The following is a 20,267-nucleotide window of genomic DNA, read 5'->3' on the forward strand; positions in this document are numbered from 1 at the left end:
GGATATTACTTCCTTTTCAGGGGGACCTGGGTGGCTCAGTCAGTTAAGCTGCTGCCTTCTGCTCAGGTCATGATCCCAGGGTCCTGGGATCAAGCCCCTCCTCCAGGCTCCCTGCTCAGCCGGGAGTCAGCTTCTCCCTCTGCCTCTTCCCCTACCCCCACCCCCCTCATGCTTGCTCTCTCACTCTCAAATAAATAAAATCTTAAAAAAATATGTATATATATATATATAACACCTTAAAATATAAAATTTATTCAGGCAGAAAAGATGCAGTACATCTTAAAGACCATGTTCTTTCTCCCCCTCACTTGGAGATTCCTGGTGATCATGTCGCCTGAGGCTTTAGGGAGTGGGGTAGACCTGGCATCAACATTTGCCAAGGGCGGTTTACACAGCACTGAAACCTGACAAAGAAGAATAAATGAAATGTCAGCTTGTGTAAGGAGAAACCTTGCTTGAGCAGGGTTTTTAGTGGTTTTGAGTGTTGCTTATCTATAATTGCATGTAAATCCCAAACCTGCCCGTAGTCCTGTGCTGATTATCCAGTACGAACTGAGAGTCTGGGTGCATTTTTTCATAAAGATTTTCTCTAAATAAAATCATAGAAATGTGTGGGGATTTCATTTTAAAAATAAAGTCCGAGTCTTTTAGACAGAAAATAATCACCCCTCCCCCCGCAAGACCTACATTGTCAGATTTGTGTCTTTCAGCTTTGTGATGGGAGGCAGCCCGGGGCAGAGGGTGCCAGCATTGGTAACGACCGGGCCTTCATCATCCTGAGCGGCTCAAGTGTGGATTAGTAGTATTTGCCCAGGATGGTGATTTTTTTTTTTTTTTTAAGAGAATAAATCTATGTGGTAGTAAAAAGAGAAGCCTCTTAGGTATCTATGGAAACAGTGAATCAAAGTAACCTCCTCTGACCACACCAACACGCAAGTTTGAAGGGTTTGGCCTGGGTCATACTTGAGTCAGCCTGAGAACCAGGTTAGAATCTGGCCTCCCCTCTGCTGTGATGGTTTTTATCTGACATTTTGCTGTCTTTTTCATTTATGCATCAATACAAGTACATATGTGAATGAAGAGAACTCAAAGGCTAGTAGGGAAGTTATTTGACCTGGAAAGTGTAAAACCCTGAAAGTGCTCCAATAGGAAGTAAAAGGGACAGGGGAAGAAAGGGAAAGGCAGGCCCACAGAGGCAGAAAGCAACCGACACCAAAAAGAGTAAGAATAACGGGAAGAGAGATTGAAAAGCTGGAGGCAGTTTTGAGGCAAACTGAAAAAGACATAAAAGGTATGAAAATGCTTTCCTTTGTTTGATGAAGCAAAACTGGATTGTGGTAGAGTAGTAGAAAGTATCGCTCTCTTTTAGATGTCTCTGTGGTTTTTTTGTTTTTTGTTTTTAATTTTATTTATTTATTTGACAGAGAGAAAGAGAGCACAAGTAGGCAGAGAGGCAGGCAGAGGGAGAGGGAGAAGCAGGCTCTCCACTGAACAGGGAGCCCGATGTGGGTCTCTATCCCAGGACCCTGGGATCATGACCTGAGCTGAAGGCAGATGCTTAACTGACTGAGCCACCCAGGTGTCCTTTTTTTTAAAATTTTTTTTAAAGATTTTATTTATTTATTTGATAGACAGCGAGAGAGGGAACACAAACAGGGGGAGTGGGAGAGGGAGAAGCAGGCTCCCCACTGAGCAGGGAGCCTGATGTGGGTCTCGATCCAGGACCCTGGGATTATGACCTGAGCTGAAGGCAGATGCTTAACAACGGAGCCACCCAGGCGCCCCTGTTTTTAAGTTTTTAACCTTGGACAGCCATCACCCTTGTTGACCTTGTCGTTTTTTTGGTCTTGGACTTTGTTACACCTCTTGGTGCATGAGGAGTGCGGCATCCACAGGGGGTAATAGTGGTGTTTGTTGGCTTGTCGCAGGTACCATATGCTAGATGGCTTCAGACTTTTTCATTAAAACAAGCATCCCATATTCCTTTGTTAGTGGTGGCTTTGCCAGATGTTAAAATGGCCAGCAACAGGGCACTCCTAGGTTCTAGGTATGGCCCAGGTATTGTGAGGAAAGAGGTATTAAAACACTCTTTTGGGGGACCAAAGAATCTCCAGGTCTCCAGTGTATACTGCAGGGCTCCATTAAGAGTACCTGGCCACCACACACTCCAGCCCACATCCCCCCAAGTGCCCTCTGCTTCATGGACTCCCAAATGCTGTCTATAAGGAGTGGCCTGAAGGACAGTCAGGGTCCCCAGTTTGGGATGGAGCTGAAGCCACAAAGTCCAGTCAGACCAGGCAGGAGGCCAGAGACCCTGAGGAGGTGCTCACAGAGTCTTCCTCCTTCCACACAGAGACTTTTCTTTTCTTGGGGAAGCACAGAGCTCTGGGTTGGTGTATTTTATTTTTCTTTGCTCTAAGATGTTTGTTTTCTCTTGTTCAGAGGTTAGCACTTTAAAGGATCTTTTTGGACTCGCCAGTAATGGTAGGCATCCTTTCCATTCTTGGTGCGTGGGTTTAGTATGCATGTGGCTGGAGATGCTGAATGAATGTTCTTGCCTTTCAACACATCTGGGAGCTAAAATGCCTCTTTATTTTTAGAGCATGACCTCTCAATGGCAAAATATAGCAGGCTTCCTAAAAAAAAGGAGAACGAGAAGGTAAGAATGCCTACCTGACTTGTTGTTTTTCACCTCGTTTACTTAAGCTCCTTTTCTATGTTCCTGCTGTGAATTCGTGGCATTGAGGGTAACTTGATGAATTCTTTTTCTTCTTTCCTATACATAGATTTTTAATTACTTATTCTGAATCTCATAAGTAGACTTCTACCTCCCTATTCTAGCTTTTCAAACTGGTTTATTAAACACCAACTTGGAACCATTGTATAATTACATTAGCACAATGATTTCAACTCAGGCTTGGTACCTCGTGCTTGTCTGCCTCATATGTATTCAGGTCACTTGAATTTCTTGTCCTGGGTGTTGACTCTGCTTCTTTCACTCATGCTTTTTTGCTACTGTAGATGATATTGACCATTTTAATGCATCTAAATTCCTACTTCTGTTGCATGATTTCCTTGAGCTAAATTATTTCCTTGGAATACAATCTTATGAGTGAACTAAAATGTTTGTGGCTTTCAGTGCATGCTACCATATTGTTCTCCTAAGGGATCTGAGAGTAATTGGCTTCATCCCAGGGCAGCCCCACAAGCACAGAGATGCTAATACTTTGGTATTTTTAATTGGGAGTTTTTAAAACATAAGGCGGAACCTTATCTGAGTTTTATTGGTTGCAGAAATGGGTCTCGTGAGTAAATGCACACTGTTGAAGCTTCATGCTCTTATAGAATTGCCACGTCCATCAGACAGCCTGACGTTTTCCTCCCGCCTCTCACCCAGGTGAAGACAGATGTCGTGAAAGAGGTGGCAGCTGCACGGCGGAAACAGCACCTCTCTTCCCTTCAGTACTACTGTGCCCTCAACACGCTGCAGTACAGGAAGCGTGTGGCCATGATGGAGCCCATGATAGGCTTTGCCCACGGACAGGTAGGCCGTGCCCTTCCCCTAAGGGCTAAGACCTGAGCCAGCTGGGGAGAACAGCTTGGCATTCCTGCTGAGCTAGCCTTTAAGAGAAACCAAAGCATCATCAGAGAAAGAAACACGAATGCACCACCTCCCTGGAACCTTCCTTAGACTCAGCACGTGGAGAGCTTCTGGGTGGGCTGGCTGATCGTTAGCTGGACTTGTCAGGCTGTACGTGCAGATGGTGATGGCCTCGGTCCCAAGCCTCCCGTGGGGAAGGGCTGGTGTGGCCCTTTGCCTCTGAGCCAAGTGAGAGCCAGGCCTGGTCTGATGTTCTGAGAAGCAGCTGACTGCTCAGGTTGGTGGAGCTGGGCCTACAGCTCAGGAACCCCGCACGGTCCCATGCTACTCTGGGTGGTGAGGGTCACCCTCAGCTGGGCTGTTCTCCTTGCTGAGGGCATGGCTGGCACCTTGGCATCCGGGGCGTGGCGAAACACTGCCATGGTTTGCTCAAGTCTCTGTCCAGGATGTAGGTGACTTCTTCCCCCAGTTAGGGGTCTCCTGAACATCCGTCTGTCAGGAGGCTCCAGTGGCAGGGCGGGGCCCTGGCCCAGCAGCACCCAGCCTGGCAGGGACAGGAGTGAGTGTGCATATGGGGTGAATGCCCCCCCATCCCTGCCGTGCTCTAGCCCCACTTACACGGACTCTAGCACCTCACCCCGCGTGCAGGAAACACACCCAGGAATCTTCTCTCAGCTGACGACAATCTGGGAACAGAAAGGGATGTCAGGAAGCAGAATGTTGAGAAGAAAAAAAGTCAGCAACTTTTTAAAACTCCACGTGTGTGAGCATCTATTCTTTTTTAACACATGTTAAAAAATACATATATTTCAAAAAACACAACATCAGTAGCATTCAGGGGAAGGGAACAAGAGAGGATCTTTAGGCGTTCAAGCTCAGGGATCTGTCTTCTTAATGTGGTTGTGACGTTGAATGATGAGGTAACTCAAGTCGGCTGATGCCTTCAGGGGTGATATTTAAGTAGAGAGCTAGAATCTGTCTGTGTCATCTGCGTAAAGCTGGGTTGAACCCACAGCTAGCCCTGTCCAGCCGCGGGCTCTGGTCTGCAGCAGACCTCTGGCAGCGTCCAGCTTCCTCGTGGTGGGCGCTGATACCCGCCTCTCTCCTTCCTTAGTTACTGCACCTCTGCCCGGCGGAGGGCCTGGCCGTGCTGGAGACCGTCGGTCTTGCCTTTGCTCTCTAATAATGCCTCCTGTCCCGTCTGTCCTCCCTGGACTGACAGTCCGGGCCTGTGGAGCAGGAATCCCCACTCTTTAGAGGCCCAGGGTCAGAGGGGGGCCTGGACTGAGCCTCAGAAAGATGAGCAGCTGTAGGCTGAGCAGGTAGTGGTTGGGGCACCCAGTTAGTTAGGGAGGGGCCTCACAGGTGTAACGGATGGACTTGTTCCTGGCTGCTTTCACTCTGTTCCACCTGAAGTATCACACCGGCTTCTCTTGGCCTGCACTTTCTAAGTGAAGGCTGCCCCAGGGAGAGGGGGCCCGGCTGCAGGAGCACCCCCCGCACCCCTGGGCCTGGTGACCTGGAGAAGAACCGCACACTGTCATGTCAGTGTTGGGTGGCCGAAGCAGCATTTTCGAGGACTGAGGATGGCATGTTTCACTTTTCATGTGGAAAGTACCCAGATTTCAAGACACAAGACCAAATAGTCCCTCCCCCTGCAGACTTCAAATCCTGCCAAGAACTATAGCTCCTTCACTTAACACCAGTTGTTGTCTAAACCCATGAATCTTTTGGATGATTCCAAAGCATTCACTCTCCATCTGCCTTATCAGCCCTTTTAAATCAGCATTGACTAAGCGTCTACCTTTGTTAGCTGATGGCCATCTGACCACTGTACTTCCTGCAGCTCACGAAGGCATGAGAATCTGGGTCTTTGGATGATGTGGCCCTGAATCAGGCTTCTCGGCACCACCCACCCACTTAGGTGCAAGCTGTTTGACTTCATTTCTGCCTCCCCTGGCCATTGCTAAACAGGCCCTTGCACTGAAATCACGATTCAGTCGTCATGCCTGAAACAGATTTTGCAAGCTGTGTACAGGTTTATGAGATCACAGAAATCAAGTCCAGGGTAGTATTCACAGGGTAGATCTGATGAAAGGTGGCTGGAGAAGCCAGGATCTCATCCCTCCCTTCCATTCCTTCAGATCAGACTCCTTGAGGGATTGCAGGAGCCCCCCCGACCAACCCACCCCCAGGAACTTGCAGAATAGCAGGGGAGCTAAGACATGGAATTTGGAGTATAAATTCCAAGGGGTTCAGGGAGGGGTAGGAGAGGAAAGCCACTGGGAGGCTGTGTCCTTAGAAATGCAGAAGCCTCCTTGAACAGACTTTGATATTTGAGGTTTTGGAGATTCAGAATGGCATTTACTGTTTTGATCTCTGTATGATTAAAAGATCACGGGGCCAGAGCAGCTCCCTGCATGATTACCGTGCATTAGGATAATCGTGATCATCCTCTGTTTTTATCCTGTGAAAACTAAGGGCATGGGAGTGCATACTTCCCCAGGATGTGAGCATGACAACACGTGCCAGCCTCATTGGGGTGCGCCATCAAGTTCTGTGCCCACCACACAGGGCAGGGGCCGCTTCCAGATCAGACACATGAGCTGGCATAGAGTGTGAGAAAATACCCACGTCCAAAGCTGAGCATTTTCTCCCTTTTCTCTGGCTCAGGCTTGCAGCTCTTAGCTCTCTGTGATCAGGCATGTAAATCAGGCATGTGATCAGGAGCAGTTCAAACCCAGTATTCAGATTTTTTAAAGCCTTGGCCATGGAAAGAAATGGAGACTTGAGCTTTGGGGCCGGATGCTTACAGATGTAGTAATGCACAGAGGTGGACACTCTTCCCCTTACCCCTGCCCTTCAGGGTTTGTGAGGCAACCCCGACTTCCTGGGAAGTGAATACCCCGGAGTCACAGGAAGTAAGGACTTCCTTCTCTCCCTTCCCCAAAAGCCAGCAATTGGAGTTTTATTTTCAAAGGAGACGGAGCCCTCCTGGGGCCACCCTCCCCGGGCGGAGGGAGCCCACATCCCAGGACGTTGGAGGCCGGAAGGGAGCTCACCTGTCTGAGCACCTTTTCAGGCCCAGAACTCTGCTGCCTCCACACCCACAGTCCCCTCTGGGTTGACATCAGGGTTGGAAGAGCCTCGTAAGGGTCTTTAACCCAGTTTCCCCTGGGCAGTGTCCCAGCCGTATCCTCTGTCCAACTCGTGTTCCGAGCCACGCACGGCTCGCTGACGGGGGTCACCGCGGCCTTCGGGGTTTGCTCCTCCTCCCTGTCCGGTTCTGGCCGGCGTTGTGCAGGGCAGGTGTCACACACCGATGGAGCCCCTGGAGACACAAAGGTGGAGACCTACTCCTTGCCCCTCAGAAGTTTTCTATCTAGAATTCACAGAGGAAAAGAGCTGATGACGGGACTATCAGAGATAATTGTCAGTAACTACCGACGCGCCTGGTCTGGTATGTGCCAAGGAGTGAACTCACATTATCCCTGATGTTTCCGTCCGGCCTGTCAGTAGGAGAGCTCGGTCCCAGCGCCCCCATTCTGCAGCGCACTGGGGGCTCTGGGAGGAACTCGCTGGCGTGGGGGGCTCCGCAGGGGTGCACGGAGCACTGCGAGCACGCGGTGGGCCCGGCCAGCCAGGGTTACCACTGCCGCGCTGTCAGTCCCGCACGGGATGTGCTCACTGATCACCTTTCCTAGATGACCTTCAGAACATCACCATTCTGTCTTTCAGATTAACTTTTTTAAGAAGGGAGCAGAGATGTTTTCCCAAAATATGAACAGCTTTTTATCCTCAGTTGCGGACATGGTCCAAAGGTAAGGCTGCACTCCACTCTGGGTCCTGGGGGCCTTTGCCTTTCCAGCTGAATCCACCCCTCTGAGAGGTGGGGGCGCCCCACGGAGCCCCACCACCATGGGAACTCTGGGCAGTGGGCCCCTTCTTAGCTGCCGGTATTCAGGAATACTGAGGCGGGAAAGTAATGCCTTCTGGCGTTCCCCCCCTTCCCCGCCCCCCCATCCCAGAGGCGTGCCCACCACGTGAATGGATTACGTAGCTTAAAGAAAAGATAAAGTGTCCGCAGGGGGACTGTCCCATCAAGTTCCAGTTGCTGTGCTGAGGGAGGGTCTCCTTCTGTGTGCTGACGGCCGGTCTTTACATGCTCCAGCCTGTGAGCCCGGCATAGGCTCGCTGTGGATTTAGAAGTGGCCTCACTTCCCCTTTGGAGCCAAGGGGTTGGCAGCCAGAAGTGCTGTGACTCTTTAGGAAACTGGCCGTCACGTCCATTTATGATAGATAACGAGGCTTTATGCCTTTTTTGAATTAATTTAACAAATCGCACTTCAGCCTTGCAAATGCTTATTTTTTAAAACCTATACCATCGTTCTTCAGGCTGTCCTGCCACGTTTAGTTGATGCTCAGACACCCTTTGCCTCCATCGCCAGTGTCCATGACAGTGAGCCCAAGAAGGCTTGTTTCATTCACACTGCAGGTGTGGCTCTGGGAGTACTCCGTGGTTTCTGGAGTGTGGGAGAGAGAGAGTAGTCGAGAAGCAGATATACAAAATGGAAGTAGGAGTGTAGGATTTTATTTTGTGTGGAAAAACGGAGGAAGGTTGCTCCTTTGAGGATGTTGCATTTCAAAATACCTTTTTAAAAAAAAACATTTATGATTGATTGATTGATTTTAGAGTGAGCGAGCGAGCAAGTGCAGGGAGGGGGCAGAGGGAGAGAGTAACGTGAGCAGGCTCCTCACAGAGCACAGAGCCTGACACGGGGCTCGATCTCACGACCCTGAGATTGTGGCCTAAGCCGAAACCGGGGGTCAGATGCTTAACTGACTGCGCTACCCAGGCGCCCATGCATTTCAAAATACCTGGAGGCCAATAGTGGACTTTGTTGAGGCAGAAGTGTACCTCAGATGCTGAAAATAAAGAATGAATCCCAAGGAAATCCAGAGCTGAGCATTCGTAGGAGTGCGCGGGAGGGCTGTGGTTCTGAAGGCATCTGCGCCTTCCTGGAAGTCACAGCTGCTCATGCCTGGCCGCCGCGGCCCTGGTGGGGCTGGTCTAGGAGGAGGCCAGAAAGCACTCTGAAATCCGATTGCAGTGTCCTGCCATTTCATCTGGTTGTTAGCTGCTGGGGGTGTTAGAAGAAAGGAAGGCAAGGCGCCCACTGTCGCTTTTCACCTCTCTCCCCCAGCCCTCTCTGACCGCCTCTGTCTTACCCTGCTTTAGCTCCCTGAATCCCCTGGCTTTCTGTGTTCTGGGAGAACCATCTGTGCTTCAGAGGTTTTTCCTGCACTAGATTTTGTTGTTAAGGGATGGCGGGACATTTGCGCTCATGTTTGAGATGCTGTATCTCTCTGCAGATCTCAGAGCCTCTGTCTACAGCTCAACCTTCCAGGTGTCCCACACCTCAGCACGCACGCATGCACACGAGCCAGAGCCTGGCGTTGGCCCTCTTACCCTTGGTGCGCAGCGTGGGCAGTCTCGGGCGGTGGTAGGGCTGCCATGAATGGAAGAGCATTGCCTTTGTCTTGTCACTGCACCTTGGTCCCACCTCCTGGTCATTTTTCTGTCTCTAGTGTCCCTTCCCACCTTAGGGGAGCCGGGGTGGGGGCAGGGAGGTGGCAGGAATGATTGCTGTCTCCTTCCTTTCTACCTGTTCCGCAGGCAGCCTGCCCTGCAGCCCTGAGGATGGGCTCTTCAAAGCTTTTCTCCTAAAATTTGCATCAACATGGGCTGCCTGGTGGCTCAGTCAGTTAAGACTCCAACTCATGACTTTGGCTCAGGTTGTGATTTTGGGGTGGTGGGGTCGAGCCCCACATCGGGCTCCACGCCCCCTTTGCATGCTCTCTCCCTTTCTCTCTCTCTCTCCCTTTCCCTCTACCCCCCTCCCTCCCACCCTCTCTAAAATGGATGAATGAGTCTTTTCAAAAAAATTGCCTCAACAGTTCTAAGCCTTGATCCCGCTTTGTCAGCAGAGAAATTGGAGAAATTGTTCCGCTGGGTTCCGGCATTGTCCAGTGGTGTTCCTTCTGCTCTGTTTTTTTAATTAATTAATTAATTAATTATTATTTATATTTTATTTATTTGACAGAGAGAGCACTAGCAGAGGGAGAGAGAGGGAGAAGCAGGTTCCCTGCTGAGCAGGGAGCCCGATGTGCGACTCGATCCCAGGACCCTGGGATCATGACCTGGGCCGAAGGCAGCCGCTTAACTGACTGAGCCACCCAGGCGTCCCTCTTCTGCTCTGTTTTAAAGGAGCACTCCTATGAATGCTTTTAGCAGCGCAGACTCAAGCCCCACGACGCCCAGCTTCTGGGCCCTGAGCCCCCCTCGTGTGGCAGGAAGCCATGGGGACAGCTCTGGCATCTGCTGCTCAGCGGTACTGGGTCGGCCGTTGTGGGGGGTAGCCACTGACCCGACACCTTTTGTCTTAAGCATTCAGGTGGAACTAGAAGCCGAAGCAGAGAAGATGCGGGTGTCCCAGCAAGAACTGCTCTCTGTTGATGAGTCTGTTTACGCCCCGGACTCTGACGTGGCTGCACCACAGATCAACAGGAACCTCATCCAGAAGGCTGGTTACCTTAATCTTAGAAGGTGAGAATGCTGTTGCTTGCCTCTCTTTCTGAAAGCTGTTTTCCCTTAGGTGGTTATGGAGCGTCTGTTGAGGGGAGGTTGCGGAAGAATTCCCACCACGGGAGCCTCCTGCCGGCCACACGGGAAGCCTCTGGGGCTCAGGGCCCAAGTCACTGAGGGGTGGGCTCGAACCAGTCTTAAAGAACCCAGTACTTGGACTCCGAGGGGTGGACCACCCCTGTCCCTGGTTACCGTGGCCATACGCAGATAGCCTGCTCTTAACCATCGTCATCCTGGACCGTAGGGAGTTTTTGTCACATCCCGCCCTTGGCCCAGGCCCCTGACAGGTGCTCGAGGCCTGCCGCTGAGGCCGGAGTCCGAGGGCCAGCAAGCCTCAGGGTCATCCAGGTTCTCACACACACTGAATCACACTGTAACACTCGGGGCTATTTGACTTGAAGGGAGGACGATCAGGCTTCCTTGTGTCCAAGAGCAGATGGAGGCTATTCGGTGGGGTGAAGACTCTGACTAGGGTCCAGGCACACCCCCTGGCGGGGTTTCACGCATGAGGCGGAGCTGATAATCACATCTACTAAATAAAGTTGTTACAAGGACTGAATGAGGTCATTCCTAGTAGGTAGTAAGCACTCAGATGTTAGCTATTCCCAGTTTTGGGAAATAACTGTAATTATTGAGGCAAGAAGCCTAGTGCCCTGCACTTAGTTGCTACTCGATAAACACTGAATCAAGTAAATGTACCTGATAGTTCGCAAATGGAGGATCTACAGGGAGGACTCACCAGCTGTTTTCTTACCAAGGTGGAGCTCCTCGAAGCTCAGCTTGTTGAGATCACAAGTTGAATATCTCCATCAGTTTGTATGGATGGAAATCCCTACAGGGTTGGTGTTATTTGCCAGTTACTGGATATTCCTCCTGTAAGCAGCCCACAAAGCATCCAGTCGGAGCAAAACTCAATGTCGTAAATGCCCGCAGGATTCCGGGTGCTGTGAGCCGAGGGGACCCTGGTGACTTTCCCTGGACTCAGAGCAGTTCAGCTCCACGTCTTAGAGAAATGACCATCTAGGTTTTCAGTTCCTAATGGGGATGGACTAATTCCGTTTCCAGATCCCGGGAGAAGCCAGTGTCTAGCTGCCGTGGGGGACGGGGTTGGGGGGAGACATGCTGCCTGCACACCAGAGCTGGCCCTGGGCTGCCACCACCTAACTTCCAGGTCATTCCAGCTAAATTGTGCCTCTTCTGCCCCTCTGCATTTGGATTCCTTCCAAAGCAGCTTTGCTTTAATGTAAAGAAACACTATTTCTAAAATGCCACCAATACTGGTCAAGAGGCAGCCAGACCTTGAGGTGCTGCGTGGGCTTCCTTGTACCAGTGGGCGTTCTAAAACCACAATTCTTACAGTAAAACAGGGCTGGTCACCACCACTTGGGAGAGGCTTTACTTCTTCACGCAAGGCGGGAACCTCATGTGTCAGCTGCGGGGCGCCGTGGCCGGAGGCCTGATCCAGGACCTGGACAACTGCTCGGTGATGGCAGTGGATTGTGAAGACCGACGATACTGCTTCCAGATCACCACGCCCAACGGGAAATCGTAGGCCACACGGCGTTTATTTGGGAGGAGAGCAAGTCTAGTGACTCCACCCCTGCCAAGGGCCTCCTAGCTCAGTCCTCTGTGCCGGCCTCCGTGGGAGAGGCCCCGCTCCGGGTCCTGCTGACCTCTGGGGAGGACGTTTTTATGTGCTCTTTAAGCACTCACACAGGACCCTTGTGGGATCCACTCTGCCTTATTTAAGGAGCCCCAGTGCGGGTTTGTCCGTGGCTTTGGAGGGGACATGGCATTCATGTGGGAGGCAGCCATAGGAGGAGCTGTTTGTCAGGAGAAGGCGGTGGCCGTTCCTGCCTGCTCTGCAGAAGCCCTGTGTTTGTACGGGTGCGGGGGGAGGAGGGAGGAGAGCCCCCAGACCTGCCTGTGCGGAGCCCTCTGCTCCAGCTGAAACCCGAGATGGACAGTACACTCGGCCCCATGCTGTCCCCGAAGACCCCCATGTGCTTCAGGAGCCCAGAAGAGGTCACTTAGGGTCATTCAGCGGGACCGCCCGCCCTTCAGCTGTGGCTGCTTGCATTTGCTTCCGTGTGGAGCTCTGAGCTGAGCTCCTGTGTTGACAGGAGCGTGTTCGGGCAAGTCGGTACAGTGTGGACCGTCTGCTTGGTTGGCAGAGCAGTTTCAGACCTCGTCCTTCCTCCTGGGTGACAGGAGTGGACTGGGATCCCAGCCCTGGTTATGTAACTCCTTGGTCTTCCAAGATGTAAAATAGGAGAAGAGCCATGCTCCCCCCTCCCACCGCTGTGGGGTCCCTGGAAAGGGTGAAGCCCTCCCCAGAGGTAGGGCAGTGTTATTTGCATCTGATTCCCCCACTCCCCTCCGTGGGAAGGTGTGCGGGGTCTGCTGACTCCTCTGGGCTGGGCTCCTGGTGGCCCCAATCACCCGAGAGGCCAACAGGATGTCCTCAGCCTCGAGCTAGTAGATCTGAGCCCAGCTGCTCACTTTACAGATGAGAAAGCGCAGGCCCAGGGGAAGGAAGTATCTGTCCAGGATCACACAGTGAATGAGCAGTGAGCTGGAATCCCATTTTCTTTCCTTCCTGTCATCCTGCCTTCCCGGTCCTTCCCTTTGGGACCCAGCTGAGTTCAGTGCATGTGGAATAAGCCTCAGTCAGAGGTGTGGGAAGCACTGACTTGGATACACTTTATTTCAGGGGAATAATCCTCCAGGCAGAAAGCAGAAAGGAAAATGAAGAGGTAAAGGTTTCGTTCTTTCACTTCTGTCCTAGTCTAGCGGGTGACTGGGATCCAGCAGATTTGTTAATGTCCTCTCTCCACAGTGGATAAGTGCCATAAACAACATCTCCAGACAGATCTACCTGACTGACAACCCAGAGGTAACTCACCCTGCCTTCCCGGCATCCCCGGCCCTTGCTCAGTCTGAAGGGTGAGCGCCCCTCCTGGGACTGAGCCTGTCCTCTGGTGCATTTGTAGGCGGTCGCCATCAAGTTGAATCAGACGGCTCTCCAAGCAGTGACTCCCATTACAAGTTTTGGAAAAAAGCAAGAAAGCTCATGCCCCAGGTAACTAAAAGACAGCGGAAAAGTGGCTTTGTGTGTACTTAGGAGTTAGGAATTTGACGGGAGTTATTTCGTCCTCACACACCACGTTGGGGTGGAGTTCAGGCTGTCAGGAGAGGTGGGGTGTTCGCCCACGGTCACCCCACCTGTGAGGGGCAGAGCCGGAGCCACGGCTGCGTGACCCTCGCCCATCCTTGCCTTTCCTGCTGGCCCACACAGCCACAGCCCGGGCAGACAGGGCCGGTGCCAAGGGTCTGCTGGTCAGGGCTTCTCACGTTTTCTGTCAGCATCAACAAAATTCTGGAGCCCAAACAACTTTTTTTAAATAAGAAACAAAATCACCTTTTCTGCGTCTGTGTTACCGCCCAGGCCTTACCCGCCCACGTACAGATCCTTCGGCGTGTGCGTTAATTTTTCCTTTTTCACATATATTTTTCATATTTTTACATTTCTCATATTTGTTCCTTTTAGTAACTACACACACTCTTCTGTGACTTATTATTAGCTGTGGAACATTTAGGTGGCCCCCCTTTCCTTTGTTTGCTCTTATCACATAGAGTGAACATTTTCACGCATCTAGCTTCGCTCTTGTTTTGAATACAGCTTCAGGGTTTAGTCCAAGAATCTCACTTCTTGTCTTAATGGGAGTTTCCATTTGCTTAACTGATAGAGCGCTGTAGTATTGCTCACGCCGAAGTTACAATTACGCCTGTGTGTGGTATCCATGTTTCAGTGGCATGGTAGAAAAAACCCCATTAAATAAATGCTTTACAGATGCTATCTCGTGAGTCCAGACAGATGTCATCAGAAAGCTAAGAGTTCAGCTCCTGGGGTCTTGATGCTGTGCGGCGGGGCGCCAGCCCTGGGTGTGCAGGAAGGAGCAGTAGACAAGAAGGTCAGAAAGTGGCTGTGAGTTTGATGTGAATGGATTGGGGGCCCTGCCTAGGTGCTCTGGGCCATGGAGCAGAACTGCAGGCTGAGGGGGGTGGCCCGCCACAGCTGGTGTGGAAAGGACACACTGGATCTGGGGCGTGGCGGGGCGGTGGACAGGGCAGGGACGCCCAACAGGCTGCTGCTGGAGTAGCTAAGACAGAACTGGAGAAGCTGAGCGCAGGTAATAAAAATGGGCACGAGGCAACAGGTGACACTTGAGTGCTGGGTTTCACAGTTTACACGGGCAGCATGTTCATGAAGGGCAGCGCTACGGAGGGCGCTGCGAGTGGAAGTGGGAATACGGATCGGGCCAGTGGGCTAGGCCGCGAGCCTCATCAGTGAAGGCACCAGCCTGCTCTCCGTACAGCTGCGAGCTGGGCACACTGGAGAACGCTGGCCTCGGAATTATGAGACCTTCCGATGGCTCTGCCTTCAACACAGTTAGCTGGCCTGGTGTGGCTCAGCTCTCTGGGCCTCTGTCTCCTTGACTTTGTGACACAAGAAGATGCAAAACTAGGTGACCTCCCCAGTCCCTTTGCAGTTCTAACACTGTCTAGGGTGCCCATGTGTCGTTTAACTAGTGTTAGTAATTAAAGGTATGACTGGTTTTCTAAAAAAACAATTTGTAGCTCAGATTTAATTATTCAGTTACTGATTTTTCTCCCTGTTATAGAATAAGTAAGTCACACAGAAGAATCCTGAAACAACAAAGACCTCTAGCCAGGCAGCTGAATCAACTCAGAGACTGGAAGGGTGACGGATGTGGCTGCCAGACGGCCCAGAGCTGTGGAGGCTGGGGGGGTGGGGGAGGGCAGTGCTCCTGTCTCTCTCAGGGTCAGCTCATTAAGAATAAAGAAATGTTTTGATGACAGTCAGGGGAAAGAAGCAGAGAAACTGTTCGTGGGAACAAACTGCCACTCACTTCTAAGCAAGTCTCACGGGTGGCCCTGCCCCTGCAGGCAGTGTACCTCCAGTGCTCATTCACTGGTCCAGCTGTTCAGGTATCAGTGTGTGTGTGTGTGGAGTATCTGCTCTGTGCCCCAGGCACTGGGCGAGGTGGTAAAGCTAAGTCTTGTCGGTAAAGACCAGCAGGAGGTAAATAAATACTCCCCTGTTAAAATGGAGAAAAGCGCTCTGGTGTTAAAGACGAAGGTGCTGTCATGGAGAGGCCTGCCCTCGGAGATAATACTTAGACTGAGAAGTGAACAATGAGAAGTAGGCACTCATACAAAGAGCCAGATTCATGCATTCCTGGCAGCAGTTCTGGAGGCTAGAGGGCAGACGAGAGCTTAGTGTGTTTGAAGAACTGAAAGGGGGCCAGTTAACTACAGTGTGGGCACAGGGGGGTCACGGAGCAGGGTGAGGTTGGGGAGGGAGGGAGGCAGAACAGATCATGAAGGAAGTCATGGTCAGGGACTTGGGGAGTTGTCGAAGGGTGCAGAGAGCTAGATGTGCGCGTGTTGGAGAGAGATGATCCGCTTTACATGATCGAAGGGCAGCTCTGGCTACAGTGGAGGACACAGAACACAGAGCTGGGCAGCAGATACCGAGTCAGGGGCCTGGGGCAGCAGTCCAGGTGATGATGATGGAGTCTTAAACCAGGATCGAGGCAGAGGAGGCGGAACGTAGATGGCTCAGGGACTTGTTTCGGAGGCAGAATCTATTGGACTTGTGCTATAGTGAGATGTGAGTGGAAGGAAGGGGACAAATCAAATGAGCACAGTCTGGGTTGAGCACCTGGGCAGATGGTGGCACATTGAGAGTTGAAAAGGAGTTGGTAGTGGGTATCAAGAGTTGGTTCACATCTGGACAGAAGATTGAGGGGCCCGCAACACATCCCAGGAAGTGTCAAGTGATCAACGGATGATACACGTCTGGAGCACAGAGGAAATCCCAGGGCTGAGTATATGAGTCGGGAACTCATGGGCACGGACACAGCAGTGGCAGAGATCATCGAGGGAGTGAGCGTAGAAGGAGAAGACAGGAGCCTCGGACAAAATCCTGAAGAACTCCCACACTTGTCATAGAAGGGAAGGAACCTACAAAAGCCACCAAGAAACATCCAGGAAAATGGTGTCAGTAGGAACCAAGAAAGAAGCGTTTTGAGGAGGGGGGCTCAACTCCGTGAGCTGCTTTGACGTGGGGGTGTTTGAAGTAGGACAACGCTCACAAAGCGTGTGTCCATCAGGGTTGGTGACGTGGAGGTCACAGGTGATGCTCCATCATGTCACTCCTGTGTTCAGAGTCTTCCGTGGCTCCTGATGCTTGTAGACTCAAGTGCAGACCTCACCTGATGGGGTCACTGCCCTCCACACGTGGCCGCATCCCGTTGTCAGTGTGTTCTCTTCCCGTAGACTCTCTGGGGAGCCAGTCGGGGACGCCCTTTGCTCCCTTTAAGCTTCTGCTCCTCCCTTCCTCCAGTGCTCACCACGTACAGGCTCCTGCCCCTCCCTTAGAGACTGGATGAGCGAGCAGGTGGGACTCTGCCCTTCTGGACTGAGGCAGTGGGACGTCAGCGAGAGCACTAAGCTGGCAGCGAGGAGACCGCCGCCGGCAGCCTGGCTCACGCACCTGGGCACCGAGAGCCCTCGGGATTACTCCATTTCCCTCGAGACCGCTCTTTCCTTTTCCGGTAACGATGGAGGTGAAACAGAGGGGTCGCTCCTTGCGGTGTCTACACACCCATGTTGTATCTCTAGCCACTTCCGGGTCAGTGTGCTCACCTGTCAGCAAGTCGTTTCATACAGAAGATTCGGTTATTGACAGACTCGAGAAAAATGAACAGAGATATCGAAAGCCTTCTTATGCTCCAAATAGTGTAAGAAATCAAAATACTGTGACATTCTTTGTCCCTCAAAGGAGCGGACCCTGGAGCTGGGGAGAAAAGATCATAAAGGCGTGAAAAGTTGAATGACAACAGCCTGACAGAGGAAACATGGTGGCACGTGACTAATCACCGTGCTGACGGTCCCTTCTGCGTGTGTGCGCACAGAGCAGAGCTCAGGGACTCACAGAGGGTCGGGGCTGGCTTGAAAGGCTTGGAGAAGGAACAGGAATTTGAGCTGGTGTTGGAAGGGGGGGGGAATTGGGATGGAGAAGGAAACAAGGGAGAGCGTGGGGTGTGAGGGATAGCTCCAAGGGAGGGTGCGTTACGGGGGTGGGGAAGGGGGCTCTCCGGAGAAGGTAAAGCCATGTTGTGAATGCTAGGCCAAGATGTATTCCCTTGTTCAGTTAACTTTTTTTCTTTTTTAAAGATTTTATTTATTTATTTGAGAGAGAGAGAGAAACAGCATGAGAGGGGATAGGGTCAGAGGGAGAAGCAGGCTCCCCGCTGAGCTGGGAGCCCGATGTGGGACTCGATCCAGGGACTCCAGGATCATGACCTGAGCCGAAGGCAGTCGCTTAACAAACTGAGCCACCCAGGCGCCCTCAGTTAACATTTTTGAGTGCCTTCTATGTACCAAGTAATACATAGAATTTAGCTGTAGCCCCTGCTCTCAAAAACCTGTCTCACCATGTATCATATGACCTCACTGATATGAGGAATTCTTAATCTCAGGAAACAAATTGAGGGTTGCTGGAGTGGTGGGGGGTGGGAGGGATGGGGCAGCTGGGTGATAGACATTGGGGAGGGTATGTGCTATGGTGAGCGCTGTGAATTGGGCAAGACTGTTGAATCACAGATCTGTACCTCTGAAACAAATAATGCAATGTATGTTAAAAAAAAAAAAGGGAAGAATGAAGGGAAATCGGAGGGGGAGATGAACCATGAGAGATGATGGACTCTGAGAAACAAATTGAGGGTTCTAGAGGAGAGGAGGAGGGGGGACGGGTTAGCCTGGAAATGGGTATTAAAGAGGGCACGTTCTGCATGGAGCACTGGGTGTTATATGCAAACAATGAATCATGGAACACTACATCAAAAACTAATGATGTAATGTATGGTGATTAACATAATAAAAAAAAACCCAGCTCACAGGAAGAAGGACCTAGATCAGCAGATAACATGCTACGTAATAGAACATAATGCAGAATGCTGTGCAGCAGAGCTAACTCGGGGAGGGGGGCCCTGAAGGAGTTTAACCAAGGACATGAATGACGTTCTGTGAAGGTTTATTTGTAGAACGAGTTGAAGGACTGACATCTTTGCCCTTGTCCATCCGCATTCAACACATGTTCATTTGATTATAAAGTTCTAAGGTTAAAAGGGATTTGATTTTCCTCTCCCCCTTTTATACTCCAGCCAGAACCTGAGAAATTTAGAGCTGGAGAATGACAAGATTGTTCCCAAAGCAGCGGCCCGTGTCCCTGACGCCGATGAGCTCATTGCACCTGGAACACCTATCCAGTTCGATATCGTCCTTCCTGCCACAGAATTCCTGGATCAGAACAGAGGGAGCAGGTGTGGGCTAAGGGAGGCTGTCTCTGGGAGAAATGAAAGTAAACCTGGGGTCTCTTGTGTCGGCACCCATCTGCCAAGACTGTTGCTGTTCTTCTAGTTCAAGAGTTAGTGTCCCTTTAGCCGAAAAGGTCTTGACTGTTGGACTCTGGCCGTTCCCCTAGGCGCATCAACCCTTTTGGTGAGACTGAGGATGAGACCTTTCCAGAAGCAGAAGGTGAGTGGCTGGTTTGGTGCGCCCACTCTTTCCCCTCACAGAATGACAAGAGATCATTGAAATGAGACGTGAAGTCACGTTCCAGAGAGCCAGGACTTGGATTGTGAAGCAAAAATTATGACCCACAGATTTGTTGTTCTCTGGGAACTCCCTAGGGCATGTGCAGTTAAGGCAGGTCTTGGATAAAAACTGCAGGGAAGTAGACAGATTTTCTACGGGTGTTGCACTGTTGGGCTCACCCACACCCTTTTGGTAGCTCCTGCGCAGAAAGCTGCCGAGCCTAAATCCGGTATCCGATTACTCTAGATCAGATGTGAGGAGGATGAAATGGCCACAACAAAATGCAATCGGGGGGAGTCCTAAACAGGCTATTTCATTTGAGCCAAAGACACACACACAACTCATTCTTGACTTTGAAAAGGGCAAGGGTGAATGGTATTTAATTCGTTGAAGTTCAGATATTTGATGCGTGGCATGTGTGCTGACAGTGGAGCTGACGTGCCTGGTGCTCGGCTGGGAGCCGAGGCCGTTTCGGAGCTAGAAGTGCTGGCGAGGCCTCGTTTACCCGCTTCATGACTGGAGCCTGAGGATGGCATTAGAATAAATGGCCATGGAACACTTCATCTAAAACTAATGATGTAATGTATGGGGATTAACATAAGAATAAAAAAAAAAAAGAATAAATGGCCACTTCGTAAATGTAAAAGTAGGACTTGAGAGTCGGTACTCCTTGCAGAATTAGGCAGAAGGGGGTGAGGGGGAAGAGAGGACGGAAGGAAGGAGGAAGGAAGCTAACAGGCTCTGCCTCAGACCTGCCCACTTGTCTCTGGCTGACCTTCTGTATAATCCACACCGGAAGGTCTATAAAATAAAAAAAACTGTCTTCATGCGGGAGTAACTACTTATAATTTTACATCAGTTATATTTTCCTAATCTTTTGTTAAGTTATTTTTAGGGGCAAAGACACTAATAGGGCAAGTGAGGAAAGAGTGGTCATCTTCGTTTAAAATGGTGGATAAGTATTTGTTCTTAAAAAAACCACCTTTAAACCTTCGTGATCTTCCGGTTATGGTCGCTCTTAGTCAGTTTTGTCAGGTTACATGCCTGACATTTATCAGGAAGCCAGTCCTGGTTGTTTACTAGAACCAGGTAAAGTAGTCTGGGATGTGCATTAGCTTACGGGATGCCCTCCAGCCCTTCAGTAACACGAGGCGCGTGAACCGAATGAGTCCCAACACCAGGTCTTCTGTTGTTCAGACAGGCTTTCTTCTTTAAGAGGACTTTATCGGTGGGCCAAAGCACTGAATTTTCCGTTGTCTAAGTGGAGAAGCTCGTATTTTCAGAGAAAAGACGCGTGTAGTGCCGCCCACGTCCCAGTCACCTAGAGTTTTC

At 50.9% G+C, this 20,267-nt stretch overlaps 1 protein-coding gene across 3 annotated transcripts in view; it reads left to right on the forward strand.

Moving 5' to 3' along the window:
- APPL2 (adaptor protein, phosphotyrosine interacting with PH domain and leucine zipper 2) overlaps positions 1–20,267 on the forward strand; it is a 53,062-nt gene that overhangs the window by 24,125 nt on the left and 8,670 nt on the right. For all 3 annotated transcript variants that reach the window (XM_045872687.3, XM_045872686.3, XM_064590693.1), the window contains 11 exons: positions 2,443–2,484; positions 2,601–2,659; positions 3,398–3,544; positions 7,340–7,422; positions 10,050–10,208; positions 11,607–11,795; positions 12,961–13,003; positions 13,087–13,143; positions 13,241–13,329; positions 18,503–18,661; positions 18,823–18,875. In XM_045872687.3, coding sequence (XP_045728643.1) covers positions 2,443–2,484; positions 2,601–2,659; positions 3,398–3,544; positions 7,340–7,422; positions 10,050–10,208; positions 11,607–11,795; positions 12,961–13,003; positions 13,087–13,143; positions 13,241–13,329; positions 18,503–18,661; positions 18,823–18,875 — 1,080 coding nt within the window. The remainder of the gene's footprint in view (positions 1–2,442; positions 2,485–2,600; positions 2,660–3,397; positions 3,545–7,339; positions 7,423–10,049; positions 10,209–11,606; positions 11,796–12,960; positions 13,004–13,086; positions 13,144–13,240; positions 13,330–18,502; positions 18,662–18,822; positions 18,876–20,267) is intronic.

The sequence above is a fragment of the Mirounga angustirostris genome, unplaced genomic scaffold (assembly GCF_029215605.1).
Source record: "Mirounga angustirostris isolate CCGP_5_RB_7025 unplaced genomic scaffold, mMirAng1.0.hap1 SCAF_5, whole genome shotgun sequence".
Taxonomy (NCBI): Eukaryota; Metazoa; Chordata; class Mammalia; order Carnivora; family Phocidae; genus Mirounga; species Mirounga angustirostris.